The sequence below is a fragment of the Podarcis vaucheri genome (assembly GCF_965113315.1).
Source record: "Podarcis vaucheri genome assembly, chromosome: 9".
Lineage (NCBI taxonomy): Eukaryota > Metazoa > Chordata > Lepidosauria > Squamata > Lacertidae > Podarcis > Podarcis vaucheri.
In genome coordinates, this window is record NC_138767.1 from 55,200,348 (window position 1) to 55,219,919 (window position 19,572).

The 19,572-nt window shown below is 42.3% G+C and overlaps 1 protein-coding gene across 7 annotated transcripts in view; it reads right to left on the bottom strand.

The window, feature by feature from the left end:
• LNX1 (ligand of numb-protein X 1) overlaps positions 1-19,572 on the bottom strand; it is a 117,866-nt gene that overhangs the window by 11,867 nt on the left and 86,427 nt on the right. For all 7 annotated transcript variants that reach the window (XM_082238120.1, XM_082238123.1, XM_082238121.1 and 4 more), the window contains 4 exons: positions 17,335-17,537; positions 15,497-15,868; positions 12,800-12,934; positions 1,393-1,573 (listed from right to left, as the gene is read on the bottom strand). In XM_082238120.1, the coding sequence (XP_082094246.1) occupies positions 1,393-1,573; positions 12,800-12,934; positions 15,497-15,868; positions 17,335-17,537 (891 nt within the window). The remainder of the gene's footprint in view (positions 1-1,392; positions 1,574-12,799; positions 12,935-15,496; positions 15,869-17,334; positions 17,538-19,572) is intronic.

Sequence of the window (19,572 nt, forward strand, 5' to 3'; positions counted from 1 at the left end):
ACCTCTGTTAAAAAAAACCCAGTGAAGTCTGTTCCATCTGACTCCTTCTAGCTACTTTCATGTAATCAGGATGATACAAAAACCAACATTTCCCGGACTTTCTTCCTAGAGGATACAGCATTCAAATGTTACAATTTCATGTATGTAAGCCAGATAATTACATCGGAAACATGATGATGAATACACAATTGTAAGAAAGCTTCCATTGTCTCCCGAGACAGATGGATGCCAGCCAGCCAACCAACCAACCAACCAACTGCCTTGTGCACAGAGAGAGAGCCATTTCTTGCACTTTAAGCATTCCAATTTTGTGAACAAAAGGCTGCTTGAAGCATGTTAGAAGCTACCTAATTCACGATTAAGCCATTTTGAGAATGATGTGGAATGCTAACACTTTTGAAAACTGAAACCAAATTTGGAAGTGGGTAATACTCTGAAATACAAGACACCAGTCTTATGAACACCTCCTTGTGGCATCTGGAATAAATTACAAGTGAATTTCTTCTCTGGTTCCAATTTATATTCAACTGTTTTAAACAGTGGCTCCCTTTTGGACCCACATATATAGTGCTGATCACAGAGCTTGAGTTTTAACAAATAGGTTAGATCGAATTCAGGACTGGAAAAAACTTTTTTTATTGGTATTCACTAATAAAGTGACTGGGAGACCAGCTCATTATCATTTTTGTTCCTATATCCTACCTTTCTTGCAATAAGCTCAGAGTATACATAGTGGTTCTCTCACTTTATCCTTAACAACCTTCTGAGTTAGGTTAGGTTGAGAGAAAGAGAGAGATTTACATACAAAACATTTGCGATACTTGGCAGCTTTCATAATACTTATTCCAGTAATTCTGAAAATATTTCCATTTCCTATGAAACACATCTGGCCATTATCTGGTCTCTCTGAGTCAAATAAGACTGTGCACCCATCTCAATAACTGTGGGTGGTGAGTCAGAGTCCTGTTTCTTTTTACAGCAATCAACATATCTTCTTATTAAGTCCTTATCTGAACAGTACTAAATTATTATACGGTTGAATTATTATTCAGCGAGAAATGAATTTATGAACAGATTTCCTCAATCAAGATGGTGACCAGAATTCCTTAAAACTGCCTATCTGGTAATATGTGTGCAGAAAGTCAGCACTGTTTGGTTATGGTTTTTATGTCTAAAATCGTATTTAGTCTTCGGGGGGGGGGGTGTGTCAAAAATCACAGTAACAGTGATGATATCCCCAGATTTAACATTACCAGGGCATCACGGACAGCGGCAACTGTACTACAAGGTAACGGAGAACCAGGCCTAACTAAATGCAAGAACAGAGTTGTGGTTACAGTTCACAAAGACATACTCAGCTCCAAAGTGTGCTCTGAATTCCTTTAGTCTCACCTGTTTTGATCCTGCCATCTCTGCTGATGACTCCGCCTGGTTCGACACTTATAACGTAGATAGGCAAATCCCATTCCCTGTGGGAGAAGGCACCACCCGACACAGTCATCCCCAGCGACTCCGCGTTGTCTTTTCGAACGACCACCACCTTTTCATGACAGGTGACCGCATGGAGGCCAGTCTGTGGGGCACAAAGGGCAAACATGAGCAGAGGACATGGACAAAGCTTTTGGACGGTATGATCATGATCAGCTACTTCATAACATGGTTCACCATCATCTGATGGCCTTTATGATCAGGGTCCATGGCCCATCTAGTCCAACATCGTGTTCTCAAGGTGGCCAACCAGATGCCTGTGGGGAAACCCTCAGCACGACGATAGTCTCTCTCCTCAGTTTCCAACAACTGATATTCAGGAACAGCACTGCCTCCATCAGTAGAGGTATACATAAGGCGACTGAGGCATTGTTTGAGCCAAAGCATTTTCTTTTTTTAAAAATGAAACACTCTAACTTGCAAGGAAGTGATGGTTAAGCCATAACGCTGGACATCTGACCCACTTTTGCCTTAAGGTTTGAGATTAAATTTCTCCACGTGAACAAGATCGTGAGAAGAACATTCCCCGCGAATGCGCATGGGCGCACATTTAGCGGTTGTTTACCTGGCAGTCATGGCAGTATCTTTTCATACCACTATGAGGTACAAAAATGGTTGCAAATTTGTGTACTGCCATTCTGCACAGGGTTTTTTTCTATAGAAATTCTGGGAAGCACATATCTTAAGGACGAACATGTAAAGAATGCCTGGTGGCAGGTTTCCAAGTGAATTATTGGTTCACCTGTACATGTGAGTTCTGCATGATTGGACAGATTGTGTCCGCTTGAAATTGGCAGAATAGTGAAGTATTTGAACTGCAGACTTGAGTTCCATACGTCCTGGATGTTTTGGCAATTTCTGTCCAGACACTGCTTTATTCCGACTATATCCAGGAAATTCTGGATGTATGGCAACTCTAGAAAAGCCCCCTCCAACCTTGTGCCCTCTAGATGTTGACAACAACTCCCATGATCCTTGACCACTGGCCATGCTGGCTGGAACTGATGAGAGTTATAACACAAAATCTGGTTGGGTAAAGCTAATATATAAGATCTGTTTTTGGCAATCTAAGACCTCCTTAAATTCTAAAACGTATTCCAAAGTCCTTTGGAGATACAAGATAGCTAGGTTCCAGGAATAATTCTAGGAGTTCCTTCAGGAACTTCACTGTGACAGTGCCAAACTCTGATGCATCTAGCAAAGCCTCTAGAATTGTCTTGTGTTCTGATGGATGCTGGCGTGTCCCCTAGATCAATCCCAGGCAGAATTGTAAAATTGGAGTTTTTCCTGGACTGCAATTCAGCGGCATCTCACGGCTTAAAGCGTATATGAAGATGCAAGCAGTGGGGTGTGCCTCTATTTGACAAAGGAGCAGCTTACTTGTAAATGAATTTTGCATATACCTCAAAGGGCATCCGACTGGATCATATCTTGAGTACATCTCTTGTTTTAAAAATGTAAATAAAGCATTCTGTTTTTATAAATCTGTTCATCTGAAAAGAATCTCATTTCCAGTCTTGTGATCAGAAATTCTCCTCACTGGCAAGTATTCATTTTTGAGAGGAAATACCTTTTTCATAAGTCAGGGCTGCTTCTCACTTTGTACCCAAAGTATGAAAATTATATGCTTCCTCTGACTCACACATCAGTAATATCGCAGCAATTGCAGGCTGTTTACACACTGTTCTATGAAATAAAATTATGTAAACTCAATTAAGGTTAAAGGTGATGTCCAGAATAGGAATGGGAGCTAAATTTGGTTTTGTTCACATTTTAATGGAAGCCTACCTAATTCATACTTCCTGAAACAATGTAAACCAAAACACAGCTAGCCTTCAAGACATACACTTCTCCAAATTTTTCAATGCAGTTCTCCCACCAAATAATGTGCGCAAAAAATCATAATTAGTGAAAATGCCATACAAATGCATTTAGGGGTAAATGTTTGCAAAATGTGTAAATCAGACAAAATTGTGTACAAAAATGAGTACATTAGGACTTTAAGAAAGATCACCAACTGATATGGAAATGTGATAAACTGAACCTAAACCTGGAAATGTGAGAAACTCAGGGAAACCGAAATGGATAGATTTGTCTACCCCAGTTCAGAAATCAAGTTGTCACCTACTACATTTTGTCATGATGAAAATTCTGCCACAAGTTTTTCCAAAGCTTTTTTTCAACATGACGTATTATAAACATAAAGCAACTTGTGGAGTCTCGGCTGAGGAAAAGTAGGACAGCAGGGGAGATAAGGATGAAAGGAAAGGAAAGGTTTTATTTTAGTAAACACCACACCAAACTTTGGCTTTCTTACCAATAACCAACTCAGCCAGTCGAAAGGCAATGTTTAGCAATGGCAGTGTTCAGCGTGTTCTTTCCTAAACAAGTGCTTTCTCTTCGTGATTTTGACATTACCTTGGGCGCCCCTCTGACAAGGGGAACACAACAGCTTGCCTGGTTTTTAATATTTACTGTAAGATAAATATTTACAGCAGATTATCTCTCACTCGGTGTCCTGGCGGTTGTCTCACAGGCAACGGCCACAGCTGGATGTACCATTTTAATTACCTGAAGGCTGAAGCTGATCCTTCAGCTACAGGGTTTTATGTCCCTCAGTGTAAAGGGCAAAGTCTTTGAAGGCTAGAAGATAATGTATTTATAAGCAAAACACAGCCATTTCAGCCTACTAAGAATAGTAGGTGGTATTTTAAAACCTGGTTTGACTTTATGTACAAGCTCCAACTGATCTCAAAGAAAACACAATTCAACTTGCACTTCGCCAGGGATATAACTGTAGGCCAGCCTGGGGTGAGGGAGCGAGAGGGTGTTCAGGCTATTAACTGACAAATTCCAGCAGGGCCAAGCGAAGCAACCTTCCTCAACAGTATCATAAGGCAGAAACTGATAATGGAATAGTACAGAAAGACTTTTTGAACTGCTGGCAGTAGTGCAGCCAGGAGGTGGGTGAGCTATCATTTGGACTACACTTCAGGCAACAAAATTTCTTGGCCTGGAACTGAATCCAAAGCTAAGTGCTTGTCCACACTTCAGCTTCTTCAACAGGTTTTTCGTTTCCTGCTTTCCCCAGGAAAACCTGCTGTTTACAAACATCAATCTGCAGAAAACCTGGTTGACATTTGTTATGAATCAGCAGTAAACAGCGGGTTTTCCCAGAGAAAGCAGAAAGGCAAACGAAAAGCCTCTCAGACCCCAATCTAGAAAACACTGGGCCTGCAGAAGTGTGGCTGAGCCCTAAACCACCCCACAATTCTTGCTGTATTCTTGTGATCTCACCAAGCCAGATCCAATTTCATTAAAGTAAATGTTGAGGAAGCTTTATTTTCCTATTGAGCTGTGCTACTCACTGAAATGGGATAAGGGATTGAGGGGGAAGCACCTAACCAATTCGGACAGACTTCTCCCTCACAGCTGTGCCTGGGACCCTGGACTGCTAAAATGTCCTGAATCCTTAAGACTGGAGAATTCCAGAAACCCCAATCCAGAGAAAGCTAGTCATTGCCAAAACCCAGTAAAACCAATGTGACAAGTACAGAGGTACACATAGGGTCCTTTGTGCCCTTGGCAAGGAGCTATATCAGCACACACACATCCAAAAAATCACTTTACTGCAATAGCCACATTTACAGTATGTGCCCCAAGTACTCAAAGCCTTTGGAGGCAAGGAGGAAGGGCAAAAAAATTGCATGCCTTTGTGCTGTGGTGCAAGAAGGATGGGACGTTTCTCCCATGTTTGATCTCGCCTTGACAGTGGCAGTGTGTTGACACACACATACAACAAAAACCTCATACAGTCCACCTTTCTCCTACGACTCAGCTCCAGGCTCTTGTCTAAATTCATGACCTTACACAGATAACTGGAGACAGACTTCTATGGTGATTTTTGCACCTCTCCCGGGGGCTGTTTTTACTTTTGGACATGTGTGTAACTTTCTTTGGATTGGGGATATAATCTTTCAGTTTTATATTTTATTTTGGGTGTACAAAAGGCGATTCCACCTTTACAGATTAATACATGGGGATTCCTTATTTTTCTCCTCCTTTCAAATTCATTGCTTCTTTGTATCCCCCCTCTTATCTATTAAGCTCCTTGGGATTGGCCAAACACAAACAGCTATTCTGTAAAGTGCCACGTATCATGTAGCTCTGGCTGTAATATCTATCAAAAGGAATGGCAAAGGGTTAAGGAGAGAAAGGTTAAAAGGCCAGTGCATATTTTTAGTCTTTGGAAAAGATTATTGGTACTTGTTAATCTCAAAGAAGAAGAAGAAGAAGAAGAAGAAGAAGAAGAAGAAGAAGAAGAAGAAGAAGAAAGGAAAAGAATGCCACAAAGAAAATCTGGAACAGAATAGCTTTAGATAAAAGGAGATGTGGCAATTGGTTTAAATTGCAGAAGGGAAACGTATAGCTGATATTAGGAAACAGCTTTAAGAAAACACTGATGGAATTAGTTTGGGAAGCATAAAAATATAGTGCTAGATAATTCTTAGGGTTGCTCTTCTTACTATATGAGGACAAGGAGGTATCACATCCTCTTGCCTCCTCCCCCTCCGTAACATAAAAGTGTATGGTCATTCTCAACAGGCAAAATACACTCCAAATTGCTGCTAATGGTGTCCGATGCTTCATTTCTTAATAGTCCCTCACAACTTCCCCAAAGCTTGGTGCTGGACAACTCAGTGTTTACAATTGGCACCGGCTTCAGAGCCAGCCTATTTCCACATGGAGGCAGGCAGGATGTCATGGTTTTCTTTGCCAAAAGGGATGGCTGAGCCCTTTTATAATAACAAATGATGTTGAAGGTTGGAGTTTATTCTTGGCACTGGATATTAGAAACTTGAAAGCAATATCAACCCCACATTTACATCTGTGTCCTTGGAAATGTCGAAGCGGAGAGTCAGCTCTCGAAGGAAAAAGAAATGAGGGGGTGGGGGTGGGGTTTTTAAAATCAAATTATGCTAGAGAGAGTAGAATGTTTTAAGTGTGTCAACAGAATATACAATAAAATCCAATTTGGAGGTGGTGAAATTTGACTGTGCAATCTCTCGCCCCCCCCAAATCAAAATATCGAAATAAAGTAACTAGATTGAAGCGTGAGTGTGATGGCATTTTGAGCTGGAAGCTTGAAGGCTCTCCAAAACTCAACAAAATCAGTTTATAATTACATTTTGGGTGAGGATGAGGATAGTTAATGTACATGGACGCTAAATTTAGCACCTCAGGCAGAAAACAACTGGCAATATAGCAACTTTAAGCTCTGACTGTGTAAAGAAAACCACACTCCCCCCCACACAGTGATTCCCTTAAGCAATTTCAGCTGCAAACAGGATACATCAGAGGAGATCTGAATTTATTTGTTTAATTTTTTAAAATATATATTTTAAGGTTGCCTTTAAGGGCAAAGGCTTACGCTTTCTTAGAGCAACAGAAAGTAAATGATGTTAAGAAGCACAGTTTAATTTATTTCAGGATCAGCTAATTTGGAACTGCAGCCAATGACGAACTGGGAAGAATGTGCTACAGACATGAGACTGTCTCCCTTGCAGGTTCCAAAAGTCAGATACCATCACCCTGATGGACCCACTTTAGGGTAGCAGTGTTTTGGGCAGAAACCCCCACAACCACATGCCCACCGAAACTTGAAAGACTGACTAGTAAAATCTAATGGCTCCCTTCTGCGATTGGATTGAAGACTTACACAACTTGCAACATATGAACAACTTGCATATAAATGAAGACTTGCCATGGACAAATTCAATGATATATAGGGAATCCATTCTTACAAATACTGTAATAGGTTAAGATCTGGTGAATTACAATAACAACTTTGTAAAGTATAGAGTTTGGAGTTCCCCCCTTCTCTCCCTTTAGTTTCCCTTCTACATGAGTGCTGTTTCTCCTTTTTTCTCTCTCTCTCTTTTATTTACGTCTCACCATATTTAGTGCACATATAATTATGTACTTTTTAACTTTCAATTTTTTTTTAAAAGAACCAGATCAAATGTTGACACTGGACAACCTGCAGGAATCTTGGAGAATCTGAAATGAATTGTTGAAATGTATAAACCTGAAAATTGTAAAAATTTCTTTTTAAAAAAGAATCTGAAATGATACACTTACAAGGATCCAGGAGGACAAATGTGGAAATGGAAGAGATCAGATATTATCTTCCAGATTCCAAAAGAAAATTTAAAAATCAATTTAATGTTGTGTTTTATATTGTTGTAGCCCAGCCTCGGAGAGGAAGGTAAACGATGGTACGACATTAAATTAATAATTCTGAAATCTCAGAAATGGTTGTTGGTTTTTTTCATTTTGACAAACCTCACCCTTCTCTCACTCCCCCTCTCTCCTGAAATTCAACATCCTTCTCACATTGGCCATGCAGGATCCTTCCTCTTGCTGGGTCAGACCATTGGTTCATCTACTAGAGCAGAGCTTTCCAAACTTTCCATGTTGGTGACACACTTTTTAAGACGTGCATCATTTCTCCAACACAGTAATTCAATTTTACTAGCAAACTGGAGGTTGAACTGACCCAGTGATGGCCAAACTTGGCCCTCCAGCTGTTTTGGGACTACAGTTCCCATCATTCCTGACCACTGGTCCTGTTAGCTAGGGATGGTGGGAGTTGTAGTCCCAAGACAGCTGGAGGGCCAAGTTTGGCCATCACTGAACTAACCCCTTTCCAACCTCAGGAGGAGCGCAGGGAGCATTCACGAGACACACCTACACACTAATGTGTCGCGACACAGAGTTTGGAAAGCTAGAGTGTTGTCCCAACAGCAGGGACGGGGAACCATTGCCTTCCAGATCTTGTGAAACAAGCTGACTCCAACATAATGTGTTCAAATAAGTTATCTTTCATGTCAGCCCACTCCTTTGCTCAAGATGCTGCTTGGCTTTGTTTTGGCTCAGCTTCACCTTGGATGATATTATATATACACACACACACACACACACACACATACATACATACATACATATACCGTATTTTTTGCTCTATAAGACGCACCAGACCACAAGACGCACCTAGTTTTGGGAGGAGGAAAACAAGAAAAAAATTATTCTGAATCTCAGAAGCCAGAACAGCAAGAGGGATCGCTGTGCAGTGAAAGCAGCAATCCCTCTTGCTGTTCTGGCTTCTGGGATAGCTGCGCAGCCTGCATTTGCTCCATAAGATGCACAGACATTTCCCCCTACTTTTTAGGAGGGAAAAAGTAAGACTTATAGAACAAAAAATACGGTATATATATATAGGCTGTTTTAGACCAATAAGAACGTCAGCTTCCTTTTGCTACAGAAAGGTGAAAAACCAAGGAAGTCACAGGATAATAGCACAAAAGAGCTGACGCACAGAGGACAAGGGGTGTTCTCACGAATTACAATAGTACCTTGGGTTACATACGCTTCAGGTTACAGACTCCGCTAACTCAGAAATAGAACCTTGGGTTAAGAGCTTTGCTTCAGGATGAGAACAGAAATTGTGCTGCGGTGGCACGGCGGCAGCGGGAGGTCCCATTAGCTAAAGTGGTACCTCAGGTTAAGAAGTTTCAGGTTAAGAACGGACCTCCGGAACAAATTAAGTTCTTAACCCGAGGTACCACTGTATATGGAAAGGGAGCAGGAATGAAGTGCACAGCATGTGGCTTTCCTTTCTAGCCATCTCAAAAACAAGGCAAACAAGAGAGATTAAGTAACGTTCCTCAAAGCAGCCTTCTGAAATGGTGACCTCTATTGAAGAGGTCAAAAAGGAGGCAAGCACAGCCTATCAGCTTGTCATTGTGTGGTCACTAAGTTGACATTGCTGACACATGGAGCAAAGAGAGCAACGAAACTTGCTGAAAGGGTATTTTATTTGAATGATCTTAGTCATCTCCTGGTTCCTAGGGTCCAAAGAACACTGTCTTCACCTGAAGAGGCAGTGTGCAATGACAAATGCAACAGAGCTGGTATTCTACTTAATTAGAAAACTTCTCCCTCTGCTCTTTTACCAGTGAGGCTCTCAAAGCAGCTTAGAGAAGATTATAATCAAATAAAACAAAGAAGCAGCAAAGCAGATGAAATTCCAGCAGAGAGCCACCTTAAAACAGATGCCTAAAAGGTGTAGGGAAATAAAAAGGTCTTCACTTTGGAGGAAGCGAAAAGGAAAATGATGGTGACAAGGAAGGTCCACAGATGGCTTGCCACAACTGAGAAGTCCCTTTCTCAAATAGTCACTGGTGGCAGAAGGACCAAATAGAGACAAACCTGGCCTCCTCCAACAGAGGAGCAGCAGCTGCAGGGGGCTTTCCTCCCCAGACAGAAAACAACAACACTCAGCTCAATACTACAACTGCAGAAGCAAGGGAAAAGGCCACACTTGCCTCATTGCTCTGCCAGTCTGCTAACACCAGGAACAGAAGATCACCCTGACTCAAACTACATGCTCTTCGTTCATGTCATGACTTGAAGAACCAACAACTCTCCTCTTTCTTTCCCTGCAACTCCCTTGTGTGTCTTAAGTTTGTAAGTGTGATACCAGGCTTCTATATCATCATCACCATCACCACCTTCAATAACTGCCTGAAAAGTAGGACTAAAATATAGCAAAAATATGCCTTGCTAGGTGTATAAGTTCGCAATCTTATGGTATCTGGGTATCAAGCAGTTTAGACCTTTAAACTTTAGAGCAACCTCTTTGAATTGTGCTCAGAAATGGACTGGGAGCCAGTGGATTTGTTTCACGTTTTCACATGAAACTGCCCAGCTACTAATATCTTCCTCGGATGTCATTCTTCTGGTTTCTCTGCTTTCATTGGTGAGCAGAGGTGGCTGGCATCCATTGGAGCTTGTAGGGTGGAAGGCAGGGAGCCCAACAGTAGGTGGCGCCATAGCCGAAGACAGGAAGAGCCAACTAATTCTAGTCTTGTCCCCATCCGCCTCTCTGCTGAGTTCTACAATGGCGGCACTGAGGCTGAGGAAGAGGATACTGATAGGTTATTCTGCCCCCAAAATTGGTTGTAAGTAAGAAGGTTTTGTTGTTTAGTCGTTTAGTCGTGTCTGACTGTTTGTGACCCCATGGACCAGAGCATGCCAGGCACTCCTGTCTTCCACTGCCTCCCGCAGTTTGGTCAAACTCATGCTGGTAGCTTCGAGAACACTGTCCAACCATCTCGTCCTCTGTCGTCCCCTTCTCCTTGTGCCTTGTGCCCTCAATCTTTCCCAACATCAGGGTCTTTTCCAGGGAGTCTTCTCTTCTCATGAGGTGGCCAAAGTATTGGAGCCTCAGCTTCATGATCTGTCTTTCCAGTGAGCACTCAGGGCTGATTTCCTTCAGAATGGATAGGTTTGATCTTCTTGCAGTCCATGGGACTCTCAAGACTTGTCTCCTCCAGCACCATAATTCAAAAGCATCAATTCTTCGGCGATCATCCTTCTTTATGGTCCAGCTCTCACTTCCATCCATCACTACTGGGAAAACCATAGCTTTAACTATACGGACCTTTGTTGGCAAGGTGATGTCTCTGCTTTTTAAGATGCTGTCTAAGTAAGAAGGTGGAGGTTGGCAAAGGGCAGACTGGGATTGGTGGGGCAGGGCCCCATTTGCCCTAATGGAGCCGCCTCCACTGAAGGTGAGGCAAGCAGCAACACTTCCTTGGTCCTCTGGTGCCCTGAGTTTGGAGCCTGCTCCATAACATCTGATGTCATTTCAGCCCCAGCTTATGACATATCATTTGCCCAAGCCTTTCGTGTGCTGAATTTTTAAGGTGACATTTTAATCTGGCCTATTGCTCTTTTTTCCAGCTACAGTTTCTGTGGTCTTTTATATGGTTGTTGTACGTTTTATACTTTTACCATTAGCTGTTCTGGCAGATTTTTAAAAAGATATTAAAAAAAAAGAAAAAGAGGCTGGGCTATTTAAATTCTAAGTGTAATATTCACAACTTTCTTACCTGCCCTTAACCGTAAGGTACCAGGAAGGGTTATAACAATAAACAAATACACAATTCCACCAGTATGCCAATTCCACCTCTTGCTTATGTCACTGTGGCAGCAGCTTGAATAAAGGGAGAGATAGTATAAAAGGACTCATAGGACTTCAGTGAAACTGCTGGCGTTCATGGACAGAAGACGAGAGAGGGAGGAAACCAAACAATTCTCCCTCAGGATGCTAAGTATCCTTACCTCTGTTTGTCAAACCTGAGGTATGAGTAATGGGAGCCCTGCTCCCTTATGAGGCCTGACTTTATTGTCCTGCATCCAAAGTCATAAGTTACACACTGAAAAAAGGAGTTTGTTTAAAAATAGCCCCTCATGCTTTCTATTTTAGTATTTAGTAAATCACAGCAGTAGGGACGCGGGTGGCGCTGTGGGCTAAAGCCTCAGCGCCTAGGGCTTGCCGATCGAAAGGTCGGCGGTTCGAATCCCCGCGGCGGGGTGCGCTCCCGCTGCTCGGTCCCAGTGCCTGCCAACCTAGCAGTTCGAAAGCACCCCCGGGGGCAAGTAGATAAATAGGTACCGCTTACCAGCGGGAAGGTAAACGGCGTTCCGTGTGCGGCTCTGGCTCGCCAGAGCAGCGTTGTCACGCTGGCCACGTGACCCGGAAGTGTCTCCGGACAGCGCTGGCCCCCGGCCAATAAATGTGAGATGGGCGCACAAACCCCAGAGTCTGGCAAGACTGGCCCGTTTGGGCAGGGGTACCTTTACCTTTACCTTTAAATCACAGCAGTGGCCTCCTATGGATGCTGCGAAGCAGGCAAGAAACTGGCAGCATGTTGAAACTCCACCCTCACATCCCTCTCTTGATAGCAGTTAACCCCAAAATTGACTGACAGGATGACAGTCCTCCTATTAATCTTTTACCAGATGGTAGGAATCTCTGAAGCAACGGCTTTGGCCTTCATGCTCTCCTCCAGATGGAGAAAGTGGAGATAAGCTTCTCTTTCTTGTTGTTGTTTATTAACGTACATTATGTTTTTGCTGGAAAGCACAGTTGCAAATAGAATACGCGAGGGACACATGCATATAAAACTTTTTGTGCCCTAGTTTTCTTTCAACTTCCTCCTTCTCACCCCCTGCACTCTCTCTGCCATCCATTCACAAGACAGCAGCACTTCCCAGGGTATAAACAAAGAGGATCAAGGTTTCTGTGTTTACACAGCAAAGCTAAAATGTGCTCATTTCAGTGATACTGTCCAGAGAGGATACTTAGAGACATTAACACATTAGTCAGGGTTCCAGACACCCTCTTTCCCCTGCCCTCTCCACAGAAGAAACCACAATATGGGGAATGAGTCCTAGGCCTCACCTTGTTAGGATTGTTCCTCAGAGAGGGGAAGAGCTGGTGGCTACCATTGTAATCCCATCCAGCCTCCTGCAAGATATCAGGAGTCTGTTGCCTGGTTTGCCGAGACACAGTGAAGTGAACTCGCTTCTGACTAGCCTGTGTACAGATAGAAGAGAAACAAATCCAGCTTGTTAATCAGTTGCAAAAGCAAATCTCTCAGGACTGGAAGAATGCAAATATCTTTAAATGATTTTATTAATATGACTCCTTATAGTCCATCATACCACTTCTACATATTTCTCACTGTAGACAGATCCATCAAACAATTCATAATATTAAGTAATCAGTGGCCTATTTAATTATTTAAAGTCTTTTTTGCATTGTGGGTTGTTGTTTTTTTACTAATTGGACAGAGGGTGGTTTTTATTTTGTTTTTGATTCCCTCCCCCCTTTCTTTTTCCTTTCTCCTCCTGTGATGAGGCTGCATTTTAATGTTTTAATGTATTTTAATCTTGTTTTTAAGTTGTATTCATTCAACTTGTTTTTATTATTGCTTGCTAGCCGCCCTGAGCCTGGCCTTGGCTGGGGAGGGCAGGGTATAAATAAAATCTATTATTATTATTATCTTACATCTCCTTTTTTGTCAGACTTTTGCTGCCAAAAAAGGTGGGACAAGATAGCAAAAATAAAAATTAATTGGGGGGGGGGTTGAAGAAGAAGAAAAGACTGGTGCTCCCCTATTGGAAATATAGAAAAGCAAAATGCAACTCCTGGTCAATACAACACAAAAGGCAGTAGTGAAATGTAACATCCTGCCCCGTGTTTGGATCTAGCTATCTGCATCCATTCATTTGTATTATTAATACAAACCCACCCACAATTCTATCCTGGGCTTTTATGGCATGCCATCGTACAGGAATATCGGCATCTGAACTTTAAATCCACATAGTCACAGTATTGTCTTGTAACTAAAAACAGATGTCTGAAAAAGATTTAGATTAAAGCCATAGGCATGATATGAAACTAAACCAGCTGGTGGTGTAATAACTAATTAATACACAGATCTATTCTATATGAAATAATATGAAATGTATTATAAAGTCAGATGGAGATAAATCTACGGTTTACCTCATGAACTGCTTATTTACAAGTAGTTGCAAATGTGATGAACTGCTTGTGTGTGGTGGTCGAAATGCGGTTGGAGTGCCAGAAGTTCATATAAAGCATTTCTCTGAAATCTTATGGTTCTTTCTATATCATGGGTCTGAGTGAGAATTATTGGGGCTGAACTTGAAAAACTGAGAGGTGACATGACAGCTCTTCATATATTTGAAGATGGCTATCACATGGATGATGGAAAGCTTGTCCCACCAGAGGGTGGGACCCAAACCGATGGATTCAAATTATAGGAAAGGAGATTCTGATAAATATTAGGAACAACTTTCTGACAATAAGTACAGTTTTTCCACATTTCTCCATCAGTTTGCTTCTCCCCCCCCCCCTTTAAGTAGGAAAATGTAAGGGCTTCAACTGCATTATTAAACATTTCTGTGGATTCTTTCAAGTTCAGTGGGTGCACATGCACACACATGGGCTCTTTCTGCTTATAAAGCACTCTTGATCTTTTCATAGATCTAAGTATAATTTGAAATACTAGTCTCTACAAGGGTATTCCTTTTGATGCACATGCACGCGCGCGCACACACACACAATACCTTGGTTCTCGAACTCAACCCATTCTGGAAGTCTGTTCAGCTTCCCAAAGGTTCAAAAACCAAGGCACGGCTTCTAATTGGCTGATTGGCCCCGGAAACAATGCCGACAGCCAAAACGGACGTTCAGCTTCCGAAAAACGTTCGCAAACCAGAACACTTACTTCTGGGTTTGTGGCATTCGGGAGCCGATTTCTTCATCAACTAAGCCATTCAGGAACCAAGGTACCATGGAGACTGGGTCATTTTTACCACCATAAAGCCAAACTGCTATGTTTGGCTTCAGAACATAACAAGAGTATCCTGATTCTCACAGTGGCTAACTAAATGCCCAAGAGAAGCCCTTAGGACATTAGGGCAACTGCCCTCTCCTCCAATATAATTTCCCAGCAACTGGCAATCAAAGACATACTGGCTCAGTTCTTGGAGGCATACTACACAGCCCTTATGATTAGTAGCCACTGATAGCCATATCTCCCATGGCTTTCTCTTGCCCTTTTTAAAAGCCATCTAAGCTGGTGGTCCATCTCCACATTTTGTGACTTGCTTCCATGAACGGGTGGACCTAGCTAAAACTTCAAATTTGCTATCATCATACATCTATGTACTTCAGTATGGGAAACAGGCCAGAATCTCAGATGACGTCACCCACCTACACAATAAATAGCAGGCTAGAAGCACTTTTGTAAAAATAAAATTCCATGTTGCTAATTCAGGAATGATTTGTAATGCTTTAGGAATATGTCTCACTGAATGAGATTAGTAATGTGTTCGTTCTAATGAAATATTGTCACAATACTCCGCAGGAATTAGAGGTCCCTTTGATGACATTTAGTATATTATCTCCACTTTCCCGCCAATATTAGCAAATGGATTGCACTTAGGGAGCATAGTTAACTTGGCAAGAGTGGAACAGCTTACTCTTGCTAAGTGTACAGTTCATGTCTTGAAATATCATCGCTTATCAGATATGCTCAGAAATGGCGAGGAAGTTGTTGAGTCAAACCTGTATCAGCTGGGCTGCCCTTTCTGGACTTCCGTATCGAAGATCGTGCCCGTTAATTGCCAAGACCCTGTCATTCTCCTGAAGCTGACCATCGCGGGCAGCAACGCCTCCTTCCAGCAAGTTGAAAACAAACACCCCAGTTTCATCAGCCTTGCGGACCAGCTTGATGCCCAGCTGCTCATCCGGGCTGCTTTTGTTCAGAACCACATGAAAACTGTCATCCCTGTTGCAGGGAATGTCCAGAGAAAGTCCACTGTTTCGGCATCGGTACCTCTGCTCTCTGAGTACGGTGAGCCGGAGGACTTGGCAAGGTTGCCTCAGGACCGACAAGGCGTAGCTGTGCGGCACATTTCTGATGTCTATGCCATTTACCTGGAAGACAGAACCACAAACCAGTAAGTTTTTTTTTTAAAAAAAAGGCCATCTAATTTGAACTGGCACTGCCAGACAGAAAGACCTACTTGTACAGATGTCTTCCTGTTAGAGCGACATGTGGCATTTGCCTCCCTCAAAAGAAGCCAAGTTTTCATTATATAATATCCTTTCCCCACAAGGACAGCACACACTGTACTCTTTTCTTCCTCTCCTGCTGATTATCTCCAGACATAATGGCTATTTTTCAATTTTATTACTGCTCCTCCTCAGGCTCCAATATCCTCTCGCCTATCTCAATTTTGAGTCCAGCGGCTTCTCCTTTTCCAGTGCTGCCATTCCCCACTAAACCTGCCTTCTCTCCCACTCTAGTATTCATCTGTTGCCTCAATGATACGTGGACTATAATTGAAAGACGCCACCCTCGATTTCTGAACGATAAAAAGAATATGGATATTGATCACGGTCCACATCTTCACTGAACAGTATAAATAGTGGGACTGAAGGAGGGCGCAGGCAGAAAACCCAAGTTTTAAATACTTAGGAAATCACATATGTTTGAAATGGCTGTCAGCCATTTTATACCAATGTTTCATTGGGGTTCTCGTTTGTTTTCACAGGAGATTTAATCCTATCTCTGCTAATACTTCTAGCACTTAAATTTGCTATAAGGGAAATAAATCAAGCAACGGTTTAGAGATGCAGTTTTATGCAGTTGACCCGCTGACTCGAGTCCCTGTGGAAAATACATTCTTTCTCCAGCAACTTGACTTAGGCTTCTCTCAGAGAATGAGAACTGAGTACGGAACAGCAAATTTCTGCTATAAAGTCGGAAGTAGGGCTGGATGCATCCTTTGGCAAAATAAGCCTTAGAGAAGGGAACCTACCAAATTGGGAGCTTTCTCCATGGGGGAAAACACCACTGATCTTCTATTTAGCTCAGTAACACTGCAAGTGCTCCTAAGAGTAGTTAAGCATTGCCCCATCTGGAGAAAAAGTATTTGCAGCAGCACCAGGGAGTTGTTTCCTCAGCACTGCTTCAGTTAAGGTGACCACATGTAAAGGGGGACAGCCTTTCTGTTAATACAGTCGTGGTCAACCATTTTGGCAAGCATACTACAAGTCAAGTCCGAAATACGAGAGACTGATGAAGAGCTGGATTTAGGCCTACTGAGTCCACAACGATCCAACAAAAAGCATACTAAATACAAATAATTCTGCCTTAACTAGGTGAAGGATTGCTGTTGAAACGCCTAAGTTTGACTTCAAAATGGATCCACACCAGTAAACAGAAAGATGCTGCTCTTCTTTATGTCTTCTTCCTGTCACCCCTTCCTCTTCTGGGCAGGCGAAGAATGTTTGCCATGTCCTCAAGCTGAATTAGGAACCTTTACATAAAAGCAGTGTCTCTACGTACACTATTAAAAGTCTCCTCACATTTGCATCCACCTCCATTAAGAGTGTACCTTTAGTATCATGTCCCCTGGCAGCAACCGTCCATCCCTGGCAATGATTCCATCTCGGTAGATGTGCTGTATGATGATGTGAACCAATGGGGTTTCGCTGCCTCCCACAATCCTAATGGCAAGGCTTTCGTTGGGATCACTGCGGCTGATCTTAATGCAGGTAATTTCACCATCTGGGATGAGGTGGTATAGCCTTGGGAAGACTGAAAACACACAGAGAAAAGGCCTTTATTCAGAATACGGATGCCTGGTTTTTGCTTTTTTTGTTTTGAATAAATCTAGCCATAGAACATGCAGCTTTGCACAGTTGACCCAACTAGGCTTTAACAGATCTGCTACATGTTAAAAGGGGTAAGAGATTACATCCATGCTGGTTCATGGTGCAAGAAGGATTTTTCCCTCCTAAGCCAAAATAATGCATGCTAATCTTCATCTTTTGAAAATCAGTTGTTGTCTCGGACATCTCTCCTTACATAAAGCAACTTCCTCTGTCAGCCTAATGATTCCATAGTACACAGCACAGCGATGCTATGCAGAGGACACAAATATACAAGAATACTTCAGCAGTATGCTTTAGAGAACCCAGTTCTGTGATCACATTCTGGTAAAAGCTCTTCTCTGGCTGCGTGCATACAATACCCTTAAAGCACATTCAAAGCACATTCTCTGTCTCTCAAGAAATTATGGGCACTGTTACTTTACCCTTCACAGAATTAAAAATTTCCAGCAATCCTTAACACAGCGAGGCACAGCTAATGAGAACAGGTAGAGAGTACAAGGAATACTGAAAGTTAGGAGAAACAGCTGGACAACAGATGTATATGAGTCTGAAGTATTAGCAGGACCAGTCCGAGGGGATTTTTGCCACTCTAGGAGAAGCATCCCTCATGAAAGTTGCCTATATCCCCATTATCCCCTGAGATACTGCAGTGAATACTGAGGTGCATTTGAGTATTTGTGGAAACTAGTCACATCACAGGGAGTGAAATATGTCAGACTTGCAAACTACATCTAGTATGGTGGGACACTTCTTGAATTGGGTCATCCCAGGTGCTTCAGGTCTTGCTGTATGATAAAACTGGCTTTGTGCATCTATCCGAAGCCAGTTCAAAGAAAATATCTTACTTTTAAAGTTGCCATATTAAATCCTTTATTGTTCCAAGGCTAGAGAAGGCCTCAATGACAGAATCCAGTACTACCACCAAAATGCAATATAAAACCTTGAATTTCACAGAAAACCGTCTAGCAGCTAGCTCAAACAAAATCACTTACTGAAGATTCACCCTCACCCAATCCTTTACCCTATCAAAGTGCTGAAAATCATGCGACGGTTCTTATGCCATCAGTATTCTACCCAAGTTTCAATTGCAAAAATTCAGTGACAAAACCTAGATCTTTAAAGCACATTCGATCCTCATTTTCCCTCTGAAAGAATTCTTGTCTTTGTAGTTTACGCCTCAGAGATTTATAATTTTCAACAATCCTTCACAAACTAGAATGCCCAGAATTCTTTGAGGGAAAGAATGCACTTTAAAGGTATAGGTTGCCAACATTACCAACAGCAGTGTCATGTGTATTAACAAGAGCAAGGACAGCTCCAGCTATTATTATGTCATAATAAACACTCAGATTTTGTATTTCCCTTATCTGCCACTGCTAGTTGTTTCATCTGGCAGTGGATGCTCAACAGAGAGTCGCATGCAATTCCAGCTTCCCAGTGTTGGTGCTGACCTTTAAATCCCTAAACGGCCTCGGTCCTGTATACCTGAAGAAGCGTCTCCACCCCCCATCGTTCAGCCTGGACACTGAGGTCCAGCTTCGAGGGCCTTCTGGCGGTCCCCTCACTGCAAGAAGCTAAGCTACGGGGAACCAGGCAGAGGGCCTTCTTGGTAATGGCGCCTGCCCTGTGGAACGCTCTCCCATCAGATGTCAAAGAAATAAACAACTGTCCTACTTTTAAAAGACATCTGAAGGCAGCCCTGTTTAGGGAAGTTTTTAATGTTTAATGCTGAACTGTGTTTTTAATTACAGATAGGTAGCTGTGTTGGTCTGCCATAGTCAAAATAAAAAAATTCCTTCCAGTAGCACCTTAAAGACCAACTAAGTTAGTTCTTGGTATGAGCTTTCGTGTGCATGCACACTTCTTCAGATACACTGAAACAGAAGTTGCCAGATCCTTCTATATAGTGAGAAGGTGGGGAGGGGTATTACTCAGAAGGGTGGTGGGAATGGGAGATT